The sequence below is a fragment of the Panonychus citri genome, unplaced genomic scaffold (assembly GCF_014898815.1).
Source record: "Panonychus citri isolate SS breed McGregor unplaced genomic scaffold, ASM1489881v1 Contig00125, whole genome shotgun sequence".
Lineage (NCBI taxonomy): Eukaryota > Metazoa > Arthropoda > Arachnida > Trombidiformes > Tetranychidae > Panonychus > Panonychus citri.
The window spans coordinates 162691-184239 of NW_026515530.1; the positions used below are offsets into that span (position 1 = coordinate 162691).

At 31.8% G+C, this 21549-nt stretch overlaps 1 protein-coding gene across 1 annotated transcript in view; it reads right to left on the reverse strand.

Annotated features, from left to right (window-relative positions):
• LOC128390700 (uncharacterized) overlaps window positions 1-21549 on the reverse strand; it is a 110939-nt gene that overhangs the window by 6667 nt on the left and 82723 nt on the right. Inside the window, exon 3 of the mRNA XM_053350455.1 lies at window positions 9053-9263. Within this exon, the coding sequence (XP_053206430.1) occupies window positions 9053-9263 (211 nt within the window). The remainder of the gene's footprint in view (window positions 1-9052; window positions 9264-21549) is intronic.

The following is a 21549-nucleotide window of genomic DNA, read 5'->3' on the forward strand; positions in this document are numbered from 1 at the left end:
ATTGTACTAATTAAATTGAGATTTAACAGAGTTTCATTTGTACAAATGATTATTTCTTTGAAGTTTTAATTTTTTCTTCATGAAAATGTTTAGCTAAGCAATATTATCACATGTTAGTAAGTGTACTTATTGATATTCGGGTGATTGTCGGTAGGATATCAGATTCCATTGAATGGATTAACTTAATTGAACTAGAAGTTTAATCCAATAATATCTTTAGCTAATCTCAGCATTGTCAAGTAAAATAATAATAATATCATCAATGTTTATGAATGTTGACTCTTAATCTGACATGATAACTCTTGATTGACCCAGATTCTATGGGGAGAAATTGATTCTGTTTTTCTATTCAATTTCAATTTTAATCTAATCTAATAATCATCATGTTCATGATCATGATCATCATGACAATTATTTTTCGTCTCATTATTTTTTTAACATTTTACTTTCTGCATCAGAACTTATTGGTTTGAGTCTTTTTCTAGGAAAAAAAATTTTTTTTTTCCTTCTCTAGTTCTGAATGATGACTATTCTCAATTCTCATGAGATTGATTCGTTATATAATTCATGATGTATCATCAGTCGGTTCCCCGTAAAGTTCATCAAAGTTACTCGAACAATTTATCGATTTAATTGGAATTAAAGTTTAATCCATGGAAAGAAATAGAAAAGTTTGACATTTTGATTGTTCAAATTGAATCTAAATTCATAAAGAAAATTGAAACAAATAGAAACACAGGAAAAAGTTTTCAACTTTGAGTTGTTCAAGTAGAGAACAATTTTTTTTTCTTCAACAATTAACTTAATTGTTTACACTAATAAGTTTCAATCAAAATTGAGCCATGAAGATAACCAATGTATAGTTAAATTCACATGAGAATCAGATTCAATCAAATATTGAGATTCCATGGGGAGTGGAAAAAAGGTAAATCCTTCCGGGTATTAGAATTGAATGAGTAGTTGAACAATCAATAAACTAATTCTCATAGTCGATTCTATAAAAGTTCAACATTTACTAATGAAAATACTCCTCAGCCTTATCTGAATACTCAGCATGGCGAAAAATACAGCTCTCTCTATATATACATAGACTCAGAGATAAATCCAAGGGTAAATTTTAATGTTCCACATGATTATCTATTAAATCAATTCTAAAGCTTCATCTTCCAAGCTGAATGTTAATTATATGTTGTCGTGGTTCAATGTTACCATGAAATTATAATTGTACATTGTATTTTGTTCAACATTTTATCTACATGGTAATTCATGAGTTGATGTTTTTCATTCTCGTTTTTTTTGCTGCTGTTAATATGAAGACTTAATTTAATTGAAATTAATTGTCTATTAATATCATCACTAACATCTAATACCTGTAATTTGTGTAAGAATCTTATAAATGTTGTTTTATAACATTTTACTCATCCAATGTTAAATTCATGAGCTTGAAAATCATTGATCAGAATCAACTATTAACATGATGATAACTTGATTAATTTGTAGGCTTTTGTGTTGAAAATCTTCATCACAATCTCAATCATCTTCTTAGTAAATAATATCACCATGATCTGCATCAGAATTATGAGAAGATTGGAAGAGAAAAAAGTTCTGAGAATTTTTTTCTCCCTCTTACTCTCTGCTACTCTGTTCTTCCGCTAATCAATCATCCTGCAAACGGTTCCGGTTCTGATGTTGAAATGTCTCATCATGTTTATCTTCTTGATACTTTACATTCAGATAAGCATGTGATGGTAAACATGATAATTTAAACAATAAAAGTTCAGTGATGATCAAAGTTTACTTTTTTTTTCTTTATCCATTTCTCAAAGTATAAACATTTCCATCATCTAGAAAAATATCATTACAACTTATTATCTTCTCATCATGAATCACCCTGAATGTATTCATTTTCATCCATTACAGGGGAAAAGGAAAGAGGTGATAAAAGCAAATTGACTAGTGTAAGAATTAAAAAAAGAGGAAAAAAAGATCTGATAAACTAAATGCTCTCACAGGGGTGTAAAAATATTCTTTGTCCATTCTTATCATTGCAGTAAATGGTAATACATGCATGAGGGTGTGCACGTAGTAATAGTAGTCAACTGATTCTTGACGTTAATCACTTTTCACTAATCACAGTCATTAGTATTTTAATCATTACCATCATACTTTGATTATGATGGAAACTGTGATGAAGGGATAAAGTTGTCATATCAACTATTCTATTGAATATAAAATATATAAAGATGGGTGTTGGTCTGTGCACATTGAAATTTTCAATGAGTGCTCTTTTTCAAATTGATCATTAATCTCTCTGTCTGTCTGTCTCTCTCTCTCTCTCTCTCTCTCTCTCTCTCTTAATCCTAAGTATAATCAGTGAGTAAAAAATACATTTGAGTGGCCATGATGATATTATTTCTGAACCGAAATACCGTGAGTTATATTTAAGATGCAAGAACAAGCCTAGTCGTTACATGGCGATTGTTATGATTGGGAAAACATTTTCTTTACTGATAATTAGATGAAATCTTAAACTAATTGTTGATTGAAACATCTCACTAATTAGTCAATACACAATTAGTATGATTACTTAATATGTGAAAGGAATAAAAAATGATACCACAATGAGTGATACTATCTTAATAATCACTTGGGACTGGAGCTCATTTGTATGGCAATTCAGTCTCTAAATTATACGAACAGAATGTCAAAAGTTTAATACATTTTATCAATTTAATAAAAAATATTCATTATTGATTCAAGGGTATGGAAACCAATTATCATTTTTATTACGCTAATTCTTATAACTATTAATCCATAAAGTATTAATTATAAAGGGTAGAGATTTTTTACCTTTTTAGTTAATATGAATACCATGAATAAAATCTGAATATACCTTAGAGTTAGTGTACATTGTATATTATTAACATTCAAGTGTTTATATGTTTGTATTTCTAAATGTGTTGTATCAATATTTGATGTAGAAAAAAAGTTCTAATAAAATGTTCACTAAGTCATAGACTATCCGTTTCTCATGGCCATTGATCCGATTCTGTAAACAGTGCAAGTTTCTGTCCTAATTCAGTTGCTGGTTGATTTTGTTAGTTCATGTTGCGTCTATTTGAGAATCACCATCATATTATTAATACAACGATTCTGAAAACAGAAGCAATAACATGATGAATAAACAACAAATGAGAAGTTTTTACCAACGAGATGTTGCTAACATCTATTTATAAGATAAGATTTGCCAAATAAAAATGGAAATTTCTATTTACTCTTATGATTAACAGATAATTAAAATTAAAATATTTTATTTCATTTTAATTGCATTTGATTTCAGAAATATCCTCACATAGTCAGATGGCTTAGTATTTGAACAACATCTTACCAGAAGTAGTGATAATATGTCACCTCTGGCACACAAATTTACTTTCTTTCTCTCTCTCTCTCTCTCTCTCTCTCTAACCATCATTTTGTGAAATTTAAATGGAGGGAAAAGCAAAAATTGAATCATTGAATTAAATTTTGTTCAACTGTTATGGTTTCATCATACAATTCATATACAAAATGAAGTCTTTCAATAACAAGAAGTTAACATTCTTCATCACGTTTATCATGGTAATCACAACTTTCTCCATCAACAAAAATCTCATTATAGTCAACATCTTTTCCAGGAAGATCGTAAGTTGGAATATCCCATAGTTTTAGCATCTTAGCTGATCTTTCATCCAAACAGGCGATAATGGATTTTCCTTTCCTTTAACAAGTCCAAAAACGATAAACAAAATTGAAAATTGTGTGTTTCTCATCAGTAGAAAAATGTACAGGGCATTTCACCAAGTTTCCGACAAGTTTTTCTCGAATAACTTTTTTGTTTTTGAGTGTTACAATTTTTCGCTGCCAAAATTATTCGTATATTCAAATACAGATACCGATGAAGAGGTTAAGATTGAGATTTCAAATTGGAAGTGGTCAGATAAACATAGATTAAAGTTTAACACACAGAATAATATTGATATCCTGCTTAGTAAATTTTATCAGTTTAACTAGAAAATTTTAAGCTTTAAATTGATTTAATCACTTGGAATCAAAATTAACTTCCAGATAAATTTCCATTAATAATAATCGAAAGGGTATTCAACCTTAATAATGTTATAAATATCTATCTTAATAACACAGAAAATCGAGTTAATCAGGTCATCAGCTTGATTGACATTAAGTGTTGACACTTTTGTGTAGCTACTGATTTGGTTTTTAATTGAATTTTATATTTGGGAAAAGCAGATGAATTTGAGAAAATGTTGATGTTCTCTCTGTGGTTGAGCTGGATTTTTCATGAATTTATAACGATGAATGTCAGGGATGAATATTGAACTAAAATAGAATAGAAAATCAGTTGGCAGAAAGGATCGAAGGTTTTATTTGATTCCGAATGAAACATTCTTATATTGAAAATACAGTTATCTACATCGAAACTTTTACTCTCGGAAATCATATTATCTACTTCATCTGATAATAAGAGGAGTAGTGGAGAGTATTCAATTTTAGGTGAGAAAAAGTTTTTGATTCTTGTACTTTCCCCAAGTGTTAGTGTTAAAGTGTAATTTAATAATCATTCAGGGAGGAAACCACAATCTGAAACAGAAAAAAGAATCTAAATGATGAGAGGAAAATGCTACGAATGGAAACCCCAACTGTTGGTATAAAGTTAAACTTAGAAATCAGGAAATTAGATGAAGTTTTAAAACTAATTTTTCTTTTATTAATAGAGCGAGTGTATTAACAAAACTTAAGTTCTTAATGTCAAATCCTGTCACATTCAGCTAGTTGAATTTTCAGTTGTTAACATGTTATTTCCTTAACTTATTGTTCCTATTTGATTTCAATCTGGTTCGCACTTTATATACATGTATTAATACAATTCATATTTGAATATATCTCTCCCGTAATTTAATTCGAATCAAAGTTAATTACCAGACTACTTTTGGGAATTTGTATTCTCAATGTAAATATGAGGAGTGCTAATGAATTCTAAAGAAAACATTTTCATACTTTTAGAATAATAATATTAATGTATAATTATGTATACAGTTGATGCTCGCATTTTATGTAAATATCAATCAAAATGCTAATGAATTATGGCTCAATGTAGTACATTTTTTATGCTCCATATTTTGAACTGTAAAGATTGAGATCAAGTAAGTTACGGGCGAAAACAGAGAAAAAGAAAGTGAGAAAGACAAAGAAAACCATGAGAATCGACCCATAGAAATATGCATTTCAATAGCTAAATAATCATAAATGGTTCTAAAAGCTGGAGAGATGATAAATGTTGACTGAATATTCGAGATTATCAAGTTGGAAATAAATGGAAATTGTTGAGAGAAAATTTTGGTGATAATGATGTAAGATGAAGAGGTTGACAGATCATAAAGTGTTGGAAGTGAATCTATTTCTTTCAAAACATTGCGCTCCAAATTTTCATCATAAAAGATATCCTAAGAAAAATGTTATGACATGTAGCCAGTTATCATCAAGAATAATTTGGCGAGATGAGATTTTGCTTCATTGGTATTAACTTATCATGAGGATTCATCTAATTAAAAGTAATAACTGCCAGCCAATGAAACATTAAATTCAATAATGAAAATGCTAATGTTTCCAATGTTAAACGTTATATTATTTGTCTCACTGATCGTCCAAGTTGAATGCTTAAGGGTTGATGAACAATTGAATATCTTGTTTATGGTTTTATTAAAAGTTGATCATCATGCTGATAATTCAATGACTATTCATCCATGATTTTTGAGGTTGCATATAAAAGGCAAAGAAAGAGAGAGAGATAGAAACTGAGTATGATATTACATGGAATTGCATACCCGCCAAGTTGTGATGTGAAAGATAACATTTTCTCTTCCCTTGGTATTACCGATTTCCAGCCACAAACATGATAAAAGGAAAGAAATAAAAAATTTGTTGATTCCAAAGATTCAGATGAAAGGAGATAATAATAAAGAGAACAAACTAATTCTAACATTTTCTTTAATATCTTCTATCGAAGGGGAAAAGTTCCAAAAAAAAAGTTGGAGGAAAAAGATTATTCCTCATGAAGAGATTTCCATTCTGAAGTTGACGATGATACTTGAATGACAAAAACGATAACAACAAGAAAAAAGAGGAAGATGAAACATATTAGTTGCTCATCTCTCTATCATCTTCCGATAAAAAAGTTCTTGACTTAAATTCTGTCGGTGATTCAATATGTGATTATCACAATAACATGAGAGAAAATCATATTGGTGAGATGATGACGAAAAGAAAAATACTTTTCTCTTCATCATCTTCCATTGTTAATTGCTTCATTCATTTTCCAACAATTTGATCTCTATCAATATCTTTTCCCACCCACTTACTCCCACTACTCTATTGACATTATTATTAAATTATCAATAAAATATATCGATGATAATTTAGATCTGGGAGTTTATATGGCTCTAATAATCAACTGATTGCCTACAATTGTTGTTGATTTTTTTTCATTAACTTTTTGTACAGTTAATTGTGATTTGGTTTATGGTTATTAAATGATTATTATCATTATTATTATTGATTTCATTGTAATAGTTTTATCATTTTCACTTGTCCAATATTTATGTGTTGGTCAGTTGATTATTGTAATGAATTGAAAATCAAATGAGATGAAACATAAACTCATTTGATTGGGCAAATATTTTATTGTATTATCATTGATAAATTATGATGTCTCATATTTTTATCGTTATCATTGTAATCATTATAAATGGCTGATTGTCCAGATTAAAATGACCATAAGATGATGGTGACCTCATGATATAAGACAATAAATAAGTGGGAGGAGAAAGACAACAAATTATCACATTAACTGTTTATCAACATGTATATACGTTTCGCTGATTTACAGGGGAGATCTAGTGGTCAGTTGGATGGATGGACATTGGGTATGATTTTGCTCACTGATAATAAATATAATAATTGCGTGAGTTTAACTGAATCCATAGAGTATGAATATAAGGAAGATGTTTAAATATTTCTCTCTCTTTCCTTCAATGGTCAATAAGATGATGATGATGATCACTGGTCAGTGTCGATTATTATTATTGTAGAGATGAAAATTTATCATCATTCTTCATGAAACATCAACAGTCAATAGAAATAGAGAGAATTTTTCAGCTCATTTTTTTTTCTTCTTTTTCTTTTACTGGTCATCTTTTTTTTCCTTTTCTTTCTTTTCATAGAATTTTTTTCCTCATCTCTAGCTTATAATGTTTTCTATTCTCGTCCTACAGAATTCATAGTTAACATTCAATGAAAGATTTTTATATTCATTGTTATGAAAAATAAAGAGAAAAGGAGAGCTCCTTCAATCTTTTGGACCATGATGAAGAATTGACCATATAATATGAAGATGATGATGAGATTGATGAGGAAGAAGATGAAAGATTTGTTGAATGTTAAAGTATAATAACAGGAAGAGAAACATCATTAGGTAAGTCAATGATTAATTAGATTGTTGATTGATTGATCCAATGAGAATTCATTGAAAAACACTGGTCATTCCAACGGTCAGTTTGTTAGAAGAGAGAAAGAGAGAAAAAAAGGAGAAACTAATACAATAAATGGTGTAGAAGAAAAGAAAAGATAATGATGATGATGATGATGATAACACACTCTCACTCTCACTAACCTTTCCACCCTCTTCTCCCCTTAAAGAATACCATGTAATCATTATCTTCCTTTCTGCCCTTACCACCCCACCCCACCCACTCATTTACACTTTCTCCATATACTCAATTCTATTGACCGATAGATTGATTATCGGACATTGGGCTTCATTATCTTTGTTATTTCCAAGTGAACTGAATACTCATTTTCATGGTAGATTATCAATTCCAGGTTCATTATTATTACCGTTATCATGTAATTGTAATGATATCAAATGTTGTTCATGCTTCAAATGTTTGTTTCAATACATCATCATAGTGTTATCATCATCATGATAATCATCAATTATTCGTTTCTCACCCTGAATCAAGTCAAATGAGTATCTGAAAATTAATCAAAGAAAAAGCTAATAATCAATTTGATCATTATCATGATCATGTTGATGGTGAAACAAAAACACGGATCAAGTTCATATCAGTTGAAAGTTTCCAATCCCTTTCAATGGTCATCTTATTACTTACCAATATTTCACTGGAAAAGTTGACCATTTAAATTATTTTTCTCAAATCTATCCAACTGAAAATAGCCTGAGGTCATCTTTATTTCTTGTAATAATATTTTCTCATCTCTTCAATAATCATGATGAATGAATAAGCAAATATCATAATAGTTTTGACTTTACTTTTCTCAAAGTTATTGAAAACTATTGAGCAAATATATGATCATGATATTTCAAGAGGTATTCAAGAATCTGGAATTTTCAATCTAATTTATATTGTACAAATTTGAGCGTATTGATCAATATAAACTGAACATTTTTCTTGGAAAAACTGGAATTTCTTTAGAAATTAAGAATTTATAACTTGTCTAACTGAATTCTTTTCATGTTAATTCTGTTAATTAGAACATTTAACAAAGAGTGTAAAAAGGGCAAAGAAAGATTCAATCCTAGAAAAATTAATCAGCTGATAAATAAGATGCTCGAATAAGAGAAATATTGAAAAGAATAAGAAGGAAAAAAAATTCCACTCAAAATTCATGCCAAGTTATTCACCTTCATCTCATCACAGCAACTACACGAAAAGTAAACGAAAATAGTTCATCAAAATCAAGGAGAAAACTCAACCCAATGTAATATAAGAATAAAGACAGAATAAAAAAAAAGTTCTAAAAAGAAAAATTCGATGAAAAATTCTGGGAATCAACGAAATTCATCAACTCTATAAAATTTCAAATTCGTTATATAATTAAATTCCAAGTCTCATGGTAACATTGACTATTCACATGAATGAGATACTCTGATAAAAGAGCTTTGGTTTCAATAAAAATGTAATCTGATGATGATACTTACCAATAACCGAAAGGTAAATACTCATTGACATTTTGGGATCGGTTGAAATTTGACATTCGTAGATTCCTGAATCAGAGAGACGAGTATCTCTTATCTCGAGTGTCCATTCATTAGAATTGGCAACATTTATTGATCGGAATCGTGCATCACTTGTATATGTATCACGACCTGATGTTAATATTTGCAGGTCTTTCTGTCGAACCCACGAGACCTGTCAACAGAAAACAAAACCATGAGAATCATTATTGAAAGAGGAAAAAAACCGAAAAAAAAGTTCTCTCTCACTTGAAAGAGTCGCAGAAAAAGATACAGAAAATGAGAAAGAGAGAAAGAGAAAAAATTGAATCCATGACGATGAAGATGAAACAGAATAATATTAATCTTGATGCATAAGAGGCAAATGATGACAATAATTGTTGCAATATTATTCAATATTAATTGATTGATAACACCTAAACAGAAAAACAAACCTCTTCAATTTGATTTTGCTAATGATAAATTAACCAATATATATGAAGTTATATTAATTAGTTAATAACAACTATTTGATCAAGAAAGATCAATTATTGACTTTGGTTATCCAGTGAAGGGTAACCAAAGTCAAATCACCAATAATCACCTTAATTGTATTTTTTTAACATTTGTTTTTTTTTCTATTAAAAGTTAAATTAGAATCAAAACAATAACTGGTCAGTGAAGACCAATACTAATTAATTATCTAAATTTTGTAATAAAATTAAAGTCAGTGAAGACTTTGATTAATTGTGTTTATTCTAAACTGAAACCTAATAGCCAGTAGGCTAAAGGTAAAATAATCAACTAATTTGTGCTTAAATCAATACAAATTCAACCCTTTTTTAATTTACATGTAATGTTTTCGTTACATTTGGTGGCCGTGTGTGAGGGTGAATTTGGTGAACTAATTTCCGTGCAAATCTATTCTTCAATTTAAATCGAACTATAAAATGACCTTCAAATAAAAGCAAAAATCGTGGTCTCAATGTTATTCTAATGAATAAATAAAAATTAACAAATCAACAACCTACAAATCAACAATCAAATAATAAACAATTATAAATAATAAAAATCAAAAGATCAGCTAATCAATGATACAAAATTAATAATAATCAATTAACATTAACATATATATAATTAATCAAATCAATTTTTATGCAAATCAAATAATTGTTAACTACTTTACAGATTTCCATCTATCTTTTAATTATACGAAAGTAAGTCTTGTTTTTGGTATCTTTTTCTCTTCTCTTTTTTTTACTATCGCTACTAAGGTCAGTGAAGACCAATCTTTTAGAACGATTGTTTCTTATCTTGTTCATTCTCACAACTGGTTTTCAGCGAGATCATTAAAGTTGAGGTCAGTGAAGACCCTTGCTTCTTGATTGTTTATTCTCTCTTTAGACTATAAAGTGAAAAATCCTTAACTGTCAGTGAAGACGTTATTCTCTCAATACATTCAATTATCACAAATTATCATACGATTATTATTTAACATATTACTTTATCAATAATGAATTATTACTCTGATCACTTTGGATTTAATCAAATCGACGTTAGCCCATCAATTAACACTCTTAATTCAAGCCATGTCCTGAATAATCATATCATCATTGAGCCATTCAAAGGTGATAATGAAGATTTAATTGATTGGTTAATTAATTTTGAATTAGCTTCTAGTGCTTTAGGTCTTGGTGCTATTGAAATGTTCAAGATTATTCCCTTTTATTTGCAAGGTTCAGCTCGCAAATGGTACAAAGTTACCTGTAGTCCTCATTCTTTCCGAGAAATACCTAAAACTTATGATGAATTAAGAAATAGAATGATCTTAGACCTTTGTCCATCTGACTATCAAGCTCATCTCTCTCATCAATTTCATTATAGTAAACAAGAGCCAAATCAGCTAACGACTAACTTTGTTTATCAAATTCAAGAATTATGTATGCGAATGAATAAAAAAATGCCAGAAAAGCTCATGATAATCTTCATCATTGAAAGACTTTTACCTCAAGCTAAATTCATAATAACTTTACAAAATCCTCAAACATTAACCGAACTTATTAATGCTGCTAAATTAGTCGATAAAACCGTCAACGCAAGAGTAAAACAAGAAAACGAAAACGAAAATAATTTAAATTTAAATCAATTACAATTTAAAATTAACAAAATCAATGAGAAATTAAACGATTCAGTCTCTTCAATTTTTCAAATTCCAAATACAAATCTAATTCACAAAGAAATCAAATTAAATAATAACAAAGTCCAGGCAATGTTCGATACAGGTTCCGGTTTAACTCTAATCAGTAAAAATCTAGTTGATCGACTGAGTTTAAATTTGCAACCGTATTTTGAACCCTTCCCATTAGCTGTCAATAATAGCCCAGTTAAAATACTTGGACAAGTCAAAGTTAGAATTAAAATTTGTGACGACGAATCAGCAATTGCAATATCAACAATTGTCCAAGTTACTGAATATTTGCCACATCGATTCGATGCCTTAATCGGTCAAGATCTAATGACTAAGGCCAATCTTATAATTGATTGCGCATCTAAAACAATTCGTATTAATAATTCAAATCCAATTAATCTCACGAGTTTACCAAGTGCTAAACATTCGTTAGAGATCGAAAGGGAAACTAAAATTATTGAGAATCTTGATCAGATCGAATCGAATCAATGCAAATCCAATGAACAGAATGAACAAGAAGAAAAATTTCCCTTTTTTGAATTAGTTGATCCTCTTGAAATACCAATTATTGAAGAGATACCAAAATTGATTGACAAAACTGATCACGTTAATTATTCTAATCTTTACTTGGAATCAAACTCAATTAAATGTTTATCTTCACATTTTTACTCTTCACCTTACCAAAATTGTAATCCTACACTTTCTTATTATCAACCCTATCACTATACGAAAGATATAATCATCAACTTAAACTGTCATGAACCTAACGATAATGTTTTCAACTGGTTGGTACAAAGGAGTGCCGACGAAATCGATAACGAATAAATTCTATGATGCGATTCTTGAAATATGGACTTCAACCCTTTGCTTTGGCAGGGACTGCTCAAAGTTAAGATGACGGAAATGTTGCAATATTATTCAATATTAATTGATTGATAACACCTAAACAGAAAAACAAACCTCTTCAATTTGATTTTGCTAATGATAAATTAACCAATATATATGAAGTTATATTAATTAGTTAATAACAACTATTTGATCAAGAAAGATCAATTATTGACTTTGGTTATCCAGTGAAGGGTAACCAAAGTCAAATCACCAATAATCACCTTAATTGTATTTTTTTAACATTTGTTTTTTTTTTCTATTAAAAGTTAAATTAGAATCAAAACAATAACTGGTCAGTGAAGACCAATACTAATTAATTATCTAAATTGTGTAATAAAATTAAAGTCAGTGAAGACTTTGATTAATTGTGTTTATTCCTAAACTGAAACCTAATAGCCAGTGAAGGCTAAAGGTAAAATAATCAACTAATTTGTGCTTAAATCCAATACAAATTCAACCCTTTTTTAATTTACATGTAATGTTTTCGTTACAATAATATTATATATCATTACCTTGGATTCTCAGCATATACACATACAAGTATGGGGATCATGAGGATATATTAATAATGATATGATTCTGTGAGCAGAGATATGAAGTTCTGAGTGTATACTGTGTCAAAGGTATTGGGGGACATGATGGAGATAATGTTTTCATCGTCATTCCCATTGAGTGTGAATCATGAACAAGATAATAACCGTTACATATGCATCCATATACTTGCCCTGTGTTTGTATATAAATTAGTTGATTCTTGATATAATTTAAGTAGTCAAGTGATGAAACATTTTCTCACTCCCATTTTCCCCACTAACTTGTTCAATATCTCATGTAATATATGAATTATAATATATTGATGATGATGAGTAACAATCTTAACTCATTGGTTTCTCATGGGTTCTGGTTAATTTGATAAGAAATACGAGTTATATTATTATGATAAAGTGTTTAGCTTAATAATGTGAGCGATAAATATCATCATCATTTCCCTTGTGATTTTTTTCACATCTTCATCATCATTCACTCTTTCATGATATTTATAAAGATGATAATGATCTTTATCATGATGATGACGATGGTAAATGATTTAAGAAAACAATAATTTTGATTCTATTTGATTATCTTTCGTATAATAATATTAGTAAATATTCGTACTGATTTAGATTTCAATTTATTATCCAAGCATAAATTGGTTTTAATCATCAACCGTAAATATTATATTTACATTAAGGGTAAATATCAAATTGATTTTAAATTAAGTGTCTATTAAACTAACTGGACAAACTATTGTAAATACAATTGGGAGTTGAGCTAATATATCAAAACAGTTTGAATACACAAGTCACTCTGGTCATTGGAAAACAATTTGTTATCACAAGTTAAATGAAACCTTCACTTTTGGACATTGGTCATTGTTGTTACATTTGACACAGATAAAAATCAATGCTGTTGCTGTCAGTGAGTTTATCAACATTATCAAGTATATGAAAAGAGGGAATGGTGGATGATGCTGGAAGATAAAAGATGAGAGAAGAGAGATAGTTTTCGTGGAAGATGATGATTAGAATGATGAGATGGAAGAAAAAGAATAGGGTGAGAATTGAAAGAAAGAAGAAGTGAAAAATGACCATTCTAACAAAAGAAATGAATGGCGAGAGAAAAATAGACTGACCAATAATCAGGGTATTTGATGCGTAAAATGTTAGCATTTGAAATGAGATAATAGTGAATTCTCATAATCATCATCATTATGTAACTTTAAATGGACAACTGAATTTGTATGACGAGCAGCATGACAGAAAAATGAACAGTTATCATGCACTAAGATTGAATGGGGATAATGATGAATATTTTTTTCTAACTCTCTCAATTTCATGTTTTTCACACCTCAAGAGACATGATACAATTCAATTTGAATGAATGTCGTCTAAAGGAGTAACTTTTGGATTCTCAGAGTAAATAAAGCTAAAATTGTAATCTAAATGTTCAATGATGAATACAGAGAAAGAGAGAGAGAGAGAAATTTTTCCATTCACCCTCTACGATTACTCCCAAGATCTGATTTCATCCCTTTTTCTAGAACTTTAAATTTCTTGTTATCAGATTGATTGATCACGATGAGCTAACGAAATTTTTCACTTGAGTTCAAATGAAAAAGTTACATCTTAGTCTCGGTGTTTCTGTTAATGCTATTCAAGCTTTTCGCCAGAACTCAGCACATTATCATGAACTAATGTTTACTAGTCAATTTCTATGTTATCATTAGTCCCTGTTATTATGAATGATTATGTATAAATCGTCAAATCTAAACAACAATCGTCTCTTATTTAATTTCCAATGCACTTTGGAAATGTTGAATCTGAGTAAAATTTACTATACGGAATCTTTTCGGCCATTTAATCATGAATTTTGTTCGTTTATTTCAGGTTTGAGGTTTCAATCACTTGCAAGTTCTGATGGTGATTAATTCTTAAACATTTCTAAATATTAATGAAAGGTTTTGATAGGAAAATGTTTGATTGGTGAAGAGGGAAATTCTGATCACTAGACTTCAATAGAAGTGGGGAAGAGTTAGCACCGAGTAGATTCAGTTGCTAACTATAGTTACAGAAGATCGCACGACTTGCCTTTCAACTTTCAAGTCAATAGAGTTCGTTTCAGGATTCAACAAAGAAACAATTATCACTTGAATTATAATTAAACTTTATTGAGAGATAGCACTTTTGGAAACACTAAGAAAATCAACTTTTTCTTTGAACATTAAAGAGAACTGATTCAATTTTTAACAACTGAATTTTTAGTCTTAGAAGACAAAAGATTAACATAAGATAATTAATGGGATGATAAAATGAAAAGACATTAAGTCTAGAGACGATAACTCTTAATCTTAACAAGAAGAGTTATAAAGCCTAATGAAGGGAAAGGACTTAATAGAGTTAAACTAATAAGTCAGTAAAGAGAATAGAACAAAATTTTAAAGAAAAGAATAAAAAGATAAAAGCTGTTGCTTTCTCTAAAGAGAATGATTAATAATCTCAGCTTAATCAAGCTTAAGATTAATTTAGAGCAATTAAACTCTAGATAATCACAGTTAATCAAAGGTTAATTGTTTTGATTAAACTAATGATTATAATCAAATGATGATAAACAAAATTAAACAATTAAAGATAAATTTGGGGGTTAAATATGGTTTCCTTGCTTCTCAAAAATGAATTGGGAAAAGGTCAAAGAAGACTTGATTAGGTCATTTCTCTACCTTTCACTCCCCTGAGTTTTGATTAAGATACCTTTTTAAGGCTTCTTTCGGGATTTTGACAATAGGCTTAGAGGTGACTGAGGAACTAGGGTTAGGAATTTCAATAGAATCCATGGGTTCCTCGGTGGCTTGATACTTGGGTCGATATTTATTCAAATAAAGAATATCTTCCTCTTGGTTATCCTCCATGGTCAGGAAAATTTTATCGTCTAGTTGTTCCGCATCCTTTAGGTTTACACTTGAATCAATTGCTTCGGCAATTTCATTGAGGCTTTCTTCCATAGCGATGGTAGTTTCATCACCTTGATATGGAGTTCGTTCCACCACATCGACCTCATAGGGTAATCCTATTTCTTCCAAATTGATTAAAAGTGGATTCTCATTTTCGGAATCGGAACTTTCACTTTCTTCCTCTAGGTTACTAAGTTTTTCGGACTTTGATTTTGGTGAGTAACTTGATGAATGTTGAGGAGAAACACAATTTCCATCGTGCTCAGGATTGTAGCGACGATGACTATAGTAAGACCAGTCTGATGGCCAAGTTGCTTCTCGTTTATCCACTTTATCGGCGTAGATTTTAAGCAACTGGGAAACAGCTTTATTAGAACAGGTTATAGCCATATTTCCAAAGTGAATTCCATCAGCGTAATTTTCAATCATTTCTTCAATTCGTTGCCAAAAGGCCATGTAGAGTTTCATGGAGATAATTGCCTCTACAGCGGGTGAATGAGGGCCTTTTTCGATAACGAACCCTTGGAAAATCAGAAATGAGATTAGGGAAAGACTGGCGGGGTGTTCCAAATATGGAGAAAAGAATTGATTCACTTCCCGCATTTTGGGCTTTAGCCAATTGATTTCTTCGTCTTTGAGATCCAAAGCTCGAAGTGCATTAATGAGACCAGCACCAACTAATATTTCCGCGGAAGCAAGATATTTGATGACTTGATCCTTTACAGAGGAAATATGCTTTGCATGTTTAAGATCACTCTTTTGAAGTCCATGGTAATAACTATCCATGTGAGTGATGTTGGTGTGTCGAACTAAAGTTTCATAAATCACATCACAATGTCCGTCTACGATGACAACCCAAACTGGTCGACAGATCGGAGCAATTCGTAAACCTTTGCGAGGGACATATCGAGATTCATTGATTCGAACATAAGCCATGTGAAGGGCAAAAGTTAGTGATGGATTAGGGTGAGTCTCAGTGTTTTTCTTGATCAAATGCTCATAGGCAGTTGGTAGTTGAGGATCTTAACACTGGTTTTCTTGAGAAAGATTTCCAACGATTCGATTCGTTTACTCTCTTTGTTTTCTCTATAGGGATTTGGTTGTTGCACTTTTGGGGGTCCAAGATTTCTCAAACTTGGAAACCATTTGAAAATGTTATCGATCAGATGTTGTTTCTTTTCTGTCGATAGACGTGCGAGTGGGTCAATCCTAATGAATGACATCCCTTGAGCTTCATTGTCACTGGCGATGGAGACAACGGAATTTGATCTCTGGATTCGGGGAATTCCTTGAGCCACTTTTAACCATTCTTCACTTTCTCTTAGAAGATATTCGGGAACTTGATTCCAGAAAATGGTTGGTGATCGGAATCCTTGACCAGGAGCACTTGGTTTACCAATAACAGGGTGAAAGCCAATATCTTGAAGGTATTGTTCAGCTTCAAAGATTGGTGCTGAAGGGTCACTGATTCTTTTCATGACTGACCAGTAATTGGTTCCAAGGTCGGTGTATGTTCGAACCTTGTTAGGGCTATAGCTCGGGTCTTCTGGGTTTTCATCTCGGCCAAGTAAAACACAAGCCCAAAGTTCCATCTTCTTTTCCCAAATTTTTGGAAAGGTAACGGGAACCACTGGTTTCTTGATGTGATGAGGAAGTAGATTAGCTAACCGTTGAGGTTCTTTAGCTATAGCTTGTCGAGTTGGTCCAGGAACAAAATCATGAAGAAGATTGATTTCAATTTCCTCTTCGAAAAGTCCTTTCTTGCACTTGTTCTCATGAGATGAGAATTCAACTGGATTAAGCGCAAGTTGGCAGTGAGATCGTCGACAAACGAATTTAGAAGCTTGATAAAGCTCTAGAGAGTGAGAAGGAGAAATTTCCTTTTGTGATGGATAATCATCACTGTCGACAGAGAAAAGTATACAATCGGGGCTTAGGCATAAGAATTTTTCTTGCTTGTTAGCTGGAATTAGATTCAAAGCTTGAATAAGCTTGTTGAGCCATTGTACACATTTACTACAGTACCATTGGGAGCATATTCCACAGGCAACAGGGTCGATGCAAAAATGTTCACATAATCGACACAAAGAAGTTGGCATCAGGTCCAGTAATTTTTCATGAATTACCTTTGATCGGGACAATCCTCTAGGAATCTCATCCAGGTCGAGATCATAGATAGAAGGATTTTGGGCCAAGTTGTAGAAGATTTTTTCTCGAATAAATTTGGAGAAAAGTTCTTTTCGTTGTTGGTTCCTTTTAGCTCTAGCTTCGATTGCGTTTTTTATCTCAAAGAATTTTTCTTTAGAGAGATAATGAGGTAACTCTTGAACAGGAAGAGGCGCAGGAAATTCACCAGGGGCAAATTCGTAGTCATAGGGACCAGGGTATTTCTTTGTTTTAACCACGGGTTGAACCTCTTGTTCGTTATCATAGTAAGATGATGTCGAGGGCCATGGTGTTGGTTGAACATCTTTAGGGTTCCAATCACATTTTGATGATGATGGAGATGTTGCAGGGACATTGATAATGTCTTTTTCCATGACTAAAGTTGTTACCTTAGAGTTATTTTCACAATCGTCGGAAATGAGAGCGTAGACACAAGAACAATTTTCAGTCTCTAGATTATCTGGAGATGATGATCGATTCACTTTTTTATTTGGGTGAATTGGTGGTGATGAAGCACGTTTACTTGAGGAAGTAGATGGTTGATTATAGTCAAGCTTTTCACTCGAAGAAGAACTTTGATTTAAAGTTGATTGTTCAGGAGAACGACGATCACTGACATTTGACGGAGAAGACATTTTCTTTTTATTCACTAATCCACAGAGATAAAGTGAAGGCTTAAAGCTAATTTGCTTTTTTGTCAATAGATTAAAATAACTAATAAAGGCTTTTTTAAACAAATTTGAAAGATTAACTTTGGCGATTATAATCGAAATGATTTTTCTTAATTCATCTGATGTTGACCAAAAAGAGAAATGATTATGATTGTTCAAGATGGTGATCGTTTTGTATCGATGATCAGGTGATCGCCAAGTAATTAAATCTGTTTCATTTAGACCAATAGGGTTACAGATGTAAATGAAATCAACTGTGGGAATTTGCCTTCTGAGTCTTTGGCGGGTAATTACTTTTTCCTCGTTAGAGATGATATTTTGTGGATTGGCAATTATAAGCTTATCAGCGCTTTGTCTTATCTTCTTTACTTTTTTAATTGGGGTCAAAATTGAGTCATTTTGATCGTTAATTTCATTTTGACTTTGTTGAGTTAAATCATCAGTACTTGAGTAATTAGAATTAAGGGTATCGCTTGGTTCATTAGAGCAATTAGATGATTCATCTAGTTCGTTGTTTTCAATAGAAGATTGGGTTTCATTTTCTTCTGGTTCTAACCAAGTTTCTGAACAAAAATATCGATCACGAATTTCTTGGAGCTTTTGATTTAGTTCGCCCTTATAAGGTTTGGTGTTACTGACATTTACAGAGAAAACATCGTATGTTTCAGGATTTAGCAAGAGTAAAGATCCTTTCAGCATATTCAAAAGTAGATAAGGTCCTGTGTATTTAGGATTAAGTTTTTTACTCATCTCTTTATCGATAGATGTATTTTTTAACCAAATAAAATCACCAAGTTGATAAGGTGGGGGCTTAAGAACTAATTTTGCTCTATGGATTTGATATTCTTGTTGGGCTCTTAGGCGAGCATAAGCTAATTTTCTAGCTTCGACGACGTTAACTGAATGAGTTAATTCGAGTTCGAGTTGATTGTCGATAGATTTTCTAACACTCATTCCAAAGACTAAAAAGAATGGTGAGAAGCGGGTAATTTTGTGCATTGAAGTGTTGATTGCGTAAAGAGAACTTTCTAACCCTTCAGTTAAATTTTTTGTTCCTCTTGAAATAACTAGAGTTCTGAGTCTTTCGGCGATAGTTTTGTTAGAACGTTCAACTATCCCTTGTGACTGAGGATGGTAGGGGTTAGAAGTTTGATGTTTTATACCATAGTAAGTCAGAAATTCATTGAAATCAGTACTCATAAAGTTTCTTCCTTGGTCCGTTTGGATTATTTTTGGGCAACCGAACAAAGTGAAATATCCCTTTAGGAATTTGATCACATTAGGAGTTTTTTGATCACCGTACATTTTTGCGTATACGTAGCGGGATAGAGTATCGATGATTACCAAGATGACTTTTTGGGTATTTCGAATTGTGATGGGGCCTTGTACGTCGAGCTCAACTCTTTCAAAAATTTGAGTTGGAATTGGTTTGGCGACGGGTTCTCCATAGGTTACATTAGCGGCTTTAGCTGAATGACAAGTATCACAATTATTACAGAGTCTTTGTATCTCATCATAGAGATGTTTCATCCAAAATCTTTGGGAAATTTGTTGATAGGTTTTTTCCACACCAAAGTGACCTCCTTCAGGAGCTGAATGGAATTGGTCAAACATTTCTTGCAATAATTGAGTTCCAATTACAAGGCGGGGGTTGTTGATGAAACGATTCATTTTGTTGGAATCGTATCTATAGATCAGATTATTTCTTAACTGATAATATCGAAGAGCATCTCGATCATTGTCGAGGAGAAGTTTCTTTAACTTTTGACAATTTACATCGTTGTTCTGAAACTTTGTGACCTTTTCTTTCCATGGAATAGGTTCTTTCTGTAGATATACGATTTCATGAGGGTATTTTAGATCACCAAGTGGATCGGGTAAGGTAAAGTTGACAACGTTGAACCCAAGTTCAAGTTCTTTTCCTTCGTCCTCATATGCATAATTCATTGTCAATAGACAATCCAGATATTCTTGTTCAGGTTCAAGAATATGTTTGAGGTCCCATTCGAGTTGGTACCTTGAGAAACAATCAGGGGCATGAGTGGAACCTTGTCGATAGACCACTTTAAAGTCGAAGGTGCTCAACATGATCGACCATCTTTGCAATCGCAAATTTTTGAAATTGACCTTAGTTATCTGGCATAAGGCGTGGTGGTCGGTCTCCACTATGAATTGATCATTCTCTAAAAGTGATGATACTTTCTTATAGCGACAAAAATCGCAAGTAGTTCTTTTTCGCTGACTGTGTAATGTCGTTGATGTTTTTGGATCTTTTGAGAGAAAAAGCTAATAGGCTTCCAATCTTTTACTTGATCGATCGGTTGGTTTTGTCGAAATTTTCAGAATCGGGGTCTTCTTGCAAGAGGATTCCTCCTACAGCGAGTTCTGAGGCGTCAACCGAGATCTTCTTTCTCAGATCAGGGTCGAAGTGCACTAACATTGTTGTTTCAATGAGTGAATTTTTCAGAATGTCTAAAGTCTTTTTATCCTCGCTGGTCATGCAAAATTTTCTTTCTCTAGAGATGAGGCGATACAGTGGGGCAGCCAATCTTGAGTAATTGGGAATGTATCTAGAGAAATAATTGAAACAACCAAGAATGGATTGTAACTCTCGTACATTTTTCGGGTACGGCAACAGCTTGAGGGCAGTGACTTTTGAGGGTCTGGTTTGATACCTTTACCATTTACTACATGTCCTAGTAGTAAGATTTCTTCGTAACCAAAGTTGCATTTTTCGATCTTGCATTTAAGGTTAAATTGACGGAAACGGGTTAATACCATTTCGGTGTTGGTGAGAAGCTCGTGCCAAGTTTTTCCAAAGACAGGCACATCGTCGAAATAACCGAGGGCTTCTTTATATTGAAGATCTCCCAGAACTTTACTCATTAGGTTCTGAAAGATAAAAGGGGCTCCAGATAAGCCCATAGGCAACCTTTTATAATGGTACTTCCTATCGGGTGTTACAAACACGGTTTTGGATCTCTCTTCTAAAGGCAATTCTATTTGGTGATAGCCTTGGTAAAGATCGAACATATTAAAATATCGGGTACCACGAACTGATTCAAAACAGTCTTCGATGCGGG